This window comes from Nematolebias whitei, chromosome 18 (assembly GCF_014905685.2).
Source record: "Nematolebias whitei isolate Nwh7 chromosome 18, NemWhi1, whole genome shotgun sequence".
Lineage (NCBI taxonomy): Eukaryota > Metazoa > Chordata > Actinopteri > Cyprinodontiformes > Rivulidae > Nematolebias > Nematolebias whitei.
Window position 1 is genome coordinate 15,376,177 of NC_056515.1, and position 9,514 is coordinate 15,385,690.

At 41.0% G+C, this 9,514-nt stretch overlaps 1 protein-coding gene across 1 annotated transcript in view; it reads left to right on the forward strand.

Moving 5' to 3' along the window:
- Positions 1 to 9,514, forward strand: part of c6 (complement component 6) — a 54,844-nt gene that overhangs the window by 43,887 nt on the left and 1,443 nt on the right. Inside the window, 5 exon segments of the mRNA XM_037691938.1 lie at positions 505 to 673; positions 795 to 906; positions 982 to 1,114; positions 2,999 to 3,193; positions 6,700 to 6,787. Of these exon segments, the coding sequence (XP_037547866.1) occupies positions 505 to 673; positions 795 to 906; positions 982 to 1,114; positions 2,999 to 3,193; positions 6,700 to 6,787 (697 nt within the window).

Below are 9,514 nucleotides of genomic sequence, written 5' to 3' on the forward strand. Positions count from 1 at the left end.
TGTGTGTGTGTGTGTGTGTGTGTGTGTGTGTGTGTGTGTGTGTGTGTGTGTGTGTGTGTGTGTGTGTGTGTGTGTGTTTGTAAACTCTAAATGCTCTAAAAGAGCACAGAATGTCATGATATCAGCTCTTTGCCACCGGCTGTTGTCTGCCATCTACCAGTGCTCTCGGCCACGCCCACTTCTCTGCTGCAGAGCCAAGATATGACACGCTGCAGGAGGGAGCTTCTCCTGCTCCTGTGGGCTGCACACAGGTGCAGCAGGTGCTAAATGATTTAAAATCATTTATTATGAATAAAAATTCCATGCCAATCGTGCGGCTCATCCATCAATCAGTCAATCGTGTGTCATGTCCAATCTTACTTTGAAAAACCGCAATACAACAAGTCCACAAAAAAATTAACTGCGAGGGACTAGTGTATTCCTTTAAGTGCTGAGAAATGTGACGCTGTTCTTTTTCTCATTTCTGACTAGCCCATACTGGAAATCTGTTTTGGTTTTCCACAGAGGCAGTGGATGGGTACTGGAGTTGCTGGGGGCCATGGAGTCCCTGCGGGGGCACCATGAGGAGACACCGGACGAGGAGGTGCGACAACCCCGTCCCCCTCAGAGGAGGGCAATCCTGCGATGGTCCAAATAGACAGGAGGAGCCATGTCACATCTCTCTTTTTGAAAAGTAAAATGATAATCATCGGGAACATGAACTAGTCATCTGTCCTCCTTTTACACAAACAGGTTAAAACAAACCCCGGCTGTTAATGATGGACCTGCTTCTCTGGTTCTGGTGTCTTCTGCAGACACGAGTCCTGCGATAACGATGACGATTTCACTGTCGGCTGGAAGGATGAGCTGCCGCCTGGAGTTCAGGGCTGTTTGAGGCCACAGAGGCCAGCCAACAGCTTCCTCAGAGTAAAAACAGGGAAACTCCTGCTTATTCCCTTCATGAGACACATAGTTTAGACTTTCTCTGTGTTTTTCTAACAGAAAGCCAAACAGTACTACAGCTTTGGTGAGGATGAGGAGTTCCAGTGCTTTACTGGATTTGACCTGGATGGTTTTCAGTTCATCAACTGCCTCCCTGATGGCACCTGGAGCCAACCAAGAGGAAGCTGCATCAGTAAGTGTGTTTGAACAAGATCGGCCACTGAGCACCAGACACAGTTTCCATGTTGAGTCCAGTGACCTTTCACATAGAAGGTAAAAACCTGAAGAAAAAACACTACTGGAGGCCAAGTTCTTGTCATCCCGAAGAAAAGAAAACCTGTAGAGTTGATTCCTAAGATGCTTAAGTAAAATAAACAAGTTTTTTTTAAAAAGCATTAAACAACAACCAACTGAATTCAATTCAATTCAGTTTATTCATATAGCACCAAGTCACGACAGAAGTTGTCTCAGGGCACTGAACAAAAACATTCACAGACATTATAAAAGCCAATTAGTAAAACTTATCTGTCTAAGGAAGCCAGCAGATTGCATTCAACCAACAGATTTATTACCGAGGGAAGACTGGTGATGATGATGCACACTACTGTCACAAGAACGGAATACCCAGTAGAAAGGACTGATCATGAACAGCTCAGACACGAGGAAGTCAATTCAGTGCTTTTATTTACAGTGCGAAATAAACTCTGGATTAAACAGGAACCCTGTGGAGAAAGGAGATAGTTTAAATCCAGAGTTCATCTCAGAAGGGTTTACTCAGAACGTGAGGTTATCCTTACTCATAGATGGTAGGTGACCAGCTTGGATCCAGAATCCGTAACAGTCATGAGAAGGTCCAAGAAGCACTAGAGAGCATGATGGCTGGAGACACAGGAGAGCAGCTGAAGGGGCACAGGAAGTGTTTCAAAGGTTCACACGGAAGGTGAGGCACACAGGTGTATCACAAATGGTACACTGGAAAGATCATACATGAGAAGTCAGTATTCACAAGGCACTAGTAAGAGAAAGAGGCCGAAAGCATGAACCACTGGCAGGGTAATGCTCCAGCGTCAAAGTAGTCACAAATTCTCTTTTATATATGCCCAGGAGCCTCATAAGGAATCATTGTCTGCAGCTGTGGGAGTATGGTACCATCTAGTAACCAAACACTGGAACTCCCCAAGTACCTTTGTACTTAGTTTAGAAAAAACTACTATAGTTAATCACAAAGAAAATAGCTAAACTAAGTTAATATTTTATGTTTTGAAGGAAATACGAGGGAGAAGTTTGCATTATGCTCCACGTCAATCCAGCTGAGTTGTGTTCCATCCCTCTTTTGGTTCTGTGATCCTTGCTTCATCCATCCACATATCTGCTTGTGAATGAGTAAAAAGCATGGTGAAAATAAATGAATTGTTGTATATTTTAAAGACAACTGGTGATATGATAAATTAAGAAAAAAAAAGTTAATAAACAAAACCACTGAACTTCTATACTGTAGACGTTTTCCTTCCGAAATGGGAGGCTTTTTCAGTTAAAAACTGTCAAATGTGGAGTTCCAAGCTTTTTAAACTATATGAGAAGTTGAGTTGTACAGTAGATTTTCATGTAGATTAAATTACATGCCTCCCAATGGACGGTCCTAAACATCTTTGTTTGCTGGTTTACCAAATAAAGGTTTTTGTCACATTCATGAGTTTTAAGTAGAGTAAAACTGACTAAATGGGATGGAAAGCAATACATCCTCAACTACAGAACAGAAGTCCACTTGTACTGTTTTTTATGAACAAATATTAAGTAAAGAGTAATTGCCTAAGCACTGAACCCTGTGGAACTCCATGTAAAACTCTGGTGTAGGAAGATTTGGAATGCTACATGGTTTGGATGAAGTTATTATTTTCTAAATCAGAGATACTGTATGTAGGGATTAAACTGTTGACTCCATGGTGAAACTGAAACTTTTGTTCTGTGGGTAGCAACAACAACTCTCCCCCGAAACAAGCAAACAAAACAACAACAACATTTAATAGTCAGAACTTTCAGTGTGTTTCTGTGTTTTTGTACCTTCTATACCTTCTAGGGAGGCTTTGTGTTCCTCCAGAAATCCCAGACGACATGACGCTGTTTCCCACCAAAGATGCATACAGAGTGGGCGAATGGTTTGGACTAAACTGCAACGAGTCGGGCCTGATGCCACTGCCACGAGGCACGTACAGGTGCACCAACAAACTCACCTGGGAGCCTGCAATACCTGCAAACCTGCGCTGCTCCAACGGTACGTCTCAGGAGAGGACAGTTTAGGTTCCCCCCAGAGAAAGAAACTTTCTCCTGTAAAATGTCTTAAGCGGGATTCACAACTGATTTATTTACAGTGACGTTTTTGCTAAACTTTTACTACTTTAACTGCTAAATAAACTAAGCTATTTTATCTGATTAGCACCTGCTTTTCGATTTTAGCTAGACTTTTTTACTTTAGCTTTTGGCAAACTTTTGATATTTTAGTTCTTAGTTAGCTTTAATCTACTTTTAGATTTTAACTAAATTGTTGTTACTTTTATTCACTATTTTGCCATTATGTTTTAGCTATAGCTTTTTAGGTGCTTTAGCTTTTAGCTAACTTTTTTCTACTTTTAATTTTATGCTAACATTTTGCTGCTTTTAGTTTGCTTTTTGCTATGTTTAGCATTTTATTAGCTTTTTACTATTTTAGTTGTTTTACTATTTAGTTGTTTTAGTTAGCCTTTTTTTTCTGTGGTTAATCTGGAAATTGGGGAGGCTATTGTTTCAGATCACAAACCCATTTCATTCGAAACCTCTGTTATTCATGAGTCTAAATTACCCGCTCCAGCCAAAACTTGTCAGATGTTTAACTCTTCAACCGCTGCTCTTTTTTCTCTGAATTCTTTACTGATACCAGTGTTGCCAGGTGTACGATAATTATCGTATTTGTATGACAATTTTGCCCTCTGTGCGATGTACGATCAATAATCCCAAAAAAAGGCCAAATATACGATCATTTGACCATTCCGTGAATGTGTGGTTGTAATCGGTTGTCATCAGCCTGTCGCAACTGTCTGTCGGAGTTTTTTTGTGAACCCTGAAGGCATCTGTGTCCGCAAACAGATGCACGATTGGCTGGAAATTCCAGCCAATCATGCTTTTCTAAATGTGACCTACGAGTGACGTATTTGCGTTTGCCTCAGAACAACGGCCATGATTGGATGAATAGTCCGCTGCGCCCGCCCCATGAGTGAGGAAAAGAAAAAAAGAAAAGAAGAAGCAGAGCCGGTCTGGAAGCGGACCCATCACTACTATAGTGCATTAATAGATTTGTTATTTTGGTTATGACGGGTGTACGATAATTTCCCTCAAAATATGATAATTTTATGTTTCTAGTACGATAATCCTAAATTTCTCAATTGGGAACACTGACTGATACTGCCTCAGTACCTGAAACCTCTGCCTGTATTAGTACACAGGAGCTGCTCAGTAGGCATGATGCGACCTGCTCTAAGATTTTAGACCTTGTGGCCCCACTAAAAATCAGGCAACCAAAGTGGGCACCACTCCCCTGGTTAAACGCGACCATTCGTGCAGCCAAACGTCTATATAGGAGTGCTGAGCGTAAGTGGAAAAAGGACAAATTACAGGTTTCTTTTATTATGTTAAAAACGTGTTTGAAAGATTATCAGAGCATCGTTAAATCTGAAAAGAACAAATACTTCTCCCAAACCATTGCTTCAAACAGTCATAATCCCCGTGTTCTTTTTAATACTGTAAATTCCATTTTAAACGTGCCTCGGTCTGCCAGCATGGAGGCCTCTGTTGACATCTGCAACAACTTTACCAGATACTTTGCTGATAAGGTAGAGTTGATTAGGTCATCCATCCCCCAGTCCACAACTGACCCATCTGTCTTTGTCCCTTGCTCAGCTGTCTTCAAACAGTTTGAACCCATTTCACTCTCATTTCTAAACAAAGTCGTTGGTCAGATGAAACCCTCTGGTTCCCCCGCTGACCCCATTCCTGTGTCGTTTTTCAAACAAGCTCTACCCACGATTGGACCCTCTGTTCTTACTATTATAAATAGTAGTATTGTGACAAGTGTGGTTCCCGATGTTTTCAAACATGCAGTAGTTCATCCGTTAATTAAGAAACCTGGACTTGACCCTTTGACTTGCTCAAATTTCAGACCAATCTCAAAACTTCCCTTCCTGTCCAAAATCCTGGAGAAAATAGTTTTCATTCAATTAAACAAGTTTTTGAATGAGAACAGAATCTTCGAGATTTTTCAGTCTTGTTTTAAGCAACTCCACAGCACTGACACAGCATTAGTAAGGGTTTGTAACGACATTATGATATCAAACGATTCTGTTCAGTTTGTGGTACTTGTGCTCCTGGACCTTACTGCTGCTTTTGATACTGTTGACCACAGTATTCTTATATCACGGCTGGAACAGTGGGTTGGGATCACAGGTGCAACATTAGAATGGTTCTGCTCATACCTGAGTGGCAGGAGTTTTTGTGTCAAGGTTGGTAATAATGTATCTGCCTCATTACCTCTTTCTTGCGGGGTCCCACAGGGTTTGATTCTTGGACCCCTTCTGTTCTCACTTTATTTGCTCCCACTGGGGTCCATCCTGAGAAAACATGGTCTTTCATTCCATTGTTATGCTGATGACTGTCAGATCTACCTGCCTGTGAAACCAGCAAGTGTTTGCTCCATTCACCTGCTGTTTAAAATGTCTGGACGACATTAAGGCCTGGATGGCTTCAAATTTCTTAAGTTTTAACGATGAGAAGACTGAAGTCATTGTCTTTAGCCCTAGCTCAACTGCTGCCACTGATCCTGTCAACCTGGACTCTCTTCAGCCATATCTTAAACAGTCTGGTAAAAATCTCGGGATAGTTTTAGACTCTGACTTCAAGTTTGACAAACAAATTAACTCTGTTCAGCAGAAAAGCTTCTTCTAACTCAGACAGGTAGCTAAGCTCAAGCCAGTGTTGTCCAGACCCGACCTTGAGAAACTAGTCCATGCCTTTGTCACGACCCGATTGGACTATTGCAATGCACTCTATGCTGGGGTCAGCCAGGCCTCCATCTCACGTCTTCAGCTCGTCCAGAATGCTGCTGCTCGGCTTTTAACCAGAACTCGTAGGTCTGAACATATTACACCAGTTCTGTCCTTCCTTCTCTGGCTCCCTGTTCGTACGAGGATAGTCTTTAAAATTCTTCTGTTGACTTTCAAATGCTTAAATGGCCTCACGACCCTTTACCTCTCTGAGCTATTGGAAACTTACGTTCCCTCTCGGGCCCTGAGCTGCTTTTGGCTGTTCCAAAAACAAGACTGAAGCTCATAGGAGATCGGGCTTTTTCAGTCATGGGCCCCAAACTCTGGAACAACCTGCCCCCCAACATCAGGCAGGACACCTCCATTCCTCACTTCAAAAATCCCTGCTATAAACACATCTGTTCTCGCAGGCATTTCACACAGTGTAAATTGATCTAGTGTTTTTTTTTGTTCTGTCATGTTTTAAATGCTTTTTATTAATTCTTCAGTTGTTATTAGTGTATTGTATTTTTTTCTCTTTAATTTTACTCCCATTGATCGTTGTTGTTGTTAAGCACCTTGATAACTGGTTCTTTTTTAAATGTGCTCTATAAATAAAGTTGACTTGACTTGACCTTTACTTCTTTTAACTTTGAGCTAGCATGTTGCTGCATTACTTTTTAGGTGGTCTTTACTAACTTTTTGTTTTGTGTTTTCTTTTTGTGTGCAGAGGAGCCGGTTGATCCTGATGGTCAGTGTGGACCTGGACAGAAGCTGCAGGACTCTCGATGTGTCTGCGTTGAGCGGGAAAGCTGCCTGTCAGTTGATTTTAGCAGAGTCAGCATTCACACTTTTGTGTGTAGTTCACTCTGTAAAATTGTTGCAATTGAAGTATTCTGTACACTTAAGCTGCTTTAACCGTTTATGAATGAAAATGTTCGGCTCATCCAGAAAATGCTATGGCTTTTAGTATTTGTAGCTTTTATACTTAAAAAAAATAACAATTTATTTTCAAAAGATTTCCCCATAGAAATACATGGAGATCTGTGTAAAAACCAAAATATCCTGATGCATACTCAATAATCATCTGAAAGACTTCTTCAGTCTGAGGTGATGTATTCAGCTCAGTCTTATAAATAGCACCTTCTCACAGTGGATCAACCAGTTTGCTGCTGACAACCAAAACCAGCTGCTCAACTAATCAAGGAGGACCATCAGCCTAACGATGGATCATTAGCACACTGATGGCTGTTTACTATTCACAGGGGGCTGAGTGATACTAGCAATAACAGCATTGTAAGAGGGGGACAGTTGAAAACCCCTATTGTTGCCAACCTGTACATGGAGGAGGTAGAAAAGAGAGCCTTGACGTCCCTTTCAGTGACACCACCAAGTCATTGGTTCAGGTATGTTGACGACACCTGGGTTAAAATCAAATCTCAGGAAGTCCAACATTTTACTGACCACATCAACTCTGTGGATAAATACATCAAGTTCACACAAGAAGATGTAAAAAAAAAATGGCAGGTTGGCTTTCTTGGACTGTGAGGTCTCAGTCTCTGATAGAGGACATTTGCAAACTGAGGTGTACCGCAAACCCACCCACACAGACCAGTATTTGCAGTTTGACTCCCATCACCCTTTGGAGCACAAGTTAGGAGTCATCAGGACTCTGTACCACAGAGCAGACAGCGTCCCCACTAGCTCAGGATCCAGGCAGAAGGAGAAATCCCACACAAGACAGGCTCTAGAGCAATGTGGATATCCTAACTGGGCCTTCCTGAAAGCAGAGAAGAAACCCAAACAGGACTCCAGTCAGCCAACAGGTGAAAAGGAGGAACCCAGACCCAGACCAGTGGTCATTCCGTATGTTGAGGGAGTATCAGAGAAACTGAGACGTTTATTTTCTAAATATAACATCCCAGTGGCTTTTAAACCCCAAAATACATTACGGCAAAGACTGGTTCATCCCAAAGATCCAGTCCCCCGGCACAAACAGAGTAATGTTGTGTATGCTGTTCAGTGTCAGGAGGGCTGTGATCAGTCTTACATCGGAGAAACTAAACAGCCACTGGCCAAAAGGATGGCCCAGCACAGAAGATCAACATCATCAGGCCAGGACTCTGCGGTCTACACTCTTCTCCAGGCCAGCGGTCACTCTTTCAGGGATGAAGATGTTCACATCCTGGACAGAGAGGAACGATGGTTTGAGAGAGGAGTAAAGGAGGCCATCTTTGTGAAAAGAAATCGTCCATCATTAAACAGGGGTGGAGGCCTCCGGGTTCAACTGTCCCCCTCTTACAATGCTGTTATTGCTAGTGTCACTCAGCCCCCTATGAATAGTAAACAGCCATCAGTGTGCTAATGATACATTGTTAGGCTGATGGTCCTTCTTGAGCATGTGATCAGCTGGTTTTGGTTGTCAGCAGCAAAACTGGTTGATCCACTCTGAGAAGGTGCTATTTAAGAGACTGAGCTGAAAACAGCACCTCAGACTGAGGAAGTCTCTTGGATGAAAGATGAAACATTTCCCAATTTTTTTCTTGTTGTTGTTGTTTTGCTTTGTTTTGTTTGTTGACTGTCCAGAGGACCAGATTTAACTTTTTTAGATTTTTATACCTGGATTATTGAGCATGCATCAGGATATTTTAGCTTTTAACTTAGTTTTATCATTTTACCTACTAACTACATGTTGTTAATTTTTGATTTTAGCTATAGTTCATTGAAATTAATTTTTTTATTGTGATTTTGCTTGTATAATATTTATATTTTTTCTCATTTGAGCATTTAGCTCTTATTTTGCTCATATTAAATTTTAACTACTCTCAAGGTAATTTTAACTTATAGCTATGGTTTTTTTTTTATTTGAGCTTACAGATGTGCTAACTTAAGCCTTCAACTACTGTTTTGTTCTTCATAGATTTTAGCTCCTGTACTGCTCATTTCAGCGTTTACTTGTTGGTCTGCTGATTTTAATTTTTTGTCATGGTTTTGCTAATTTTAGCTTTTACACACAGTTTTGCACATTTTAGCTACTGTTCGGTTTATTTGAGCTTTTAGCAATGAATATGTTCATTTTAGTTTTATTACGGTTTAGTCCTCGCCCGCACTCCCTGCTCCCCTCAGGCAGGAGGTTGAGGAGCATTAAGTGCAGAACCATTAGACTGAGGACCAGCTTCTACCCTGAAGCTGTTAGACTCTTAAATCCTTAGCCAGAATAATCACTGTAAGAAGAAGAAAAAAAAGAAAACCACTGTAATACCACTTTAATTAGTGATATGTGACTTATCTGTGCTGCTGATCCCATGCTGCTGATTATCCATGCTGCTGATCCCATGCTGCTGTATTCATTCCTACCCATCTACTCACCACAGATTCATGTTCTTTCTGCTGTTTAATACACTGTATTTTTTTACATTATTAGTGTTTAGCGTATATCAGATGTTTTAGCGTATTGTTTAGTGTATAGTGTATATCTTAGATCCTTGTTTTATAATTTATATATATGTATATATATATATATATATATATATATATATATATAT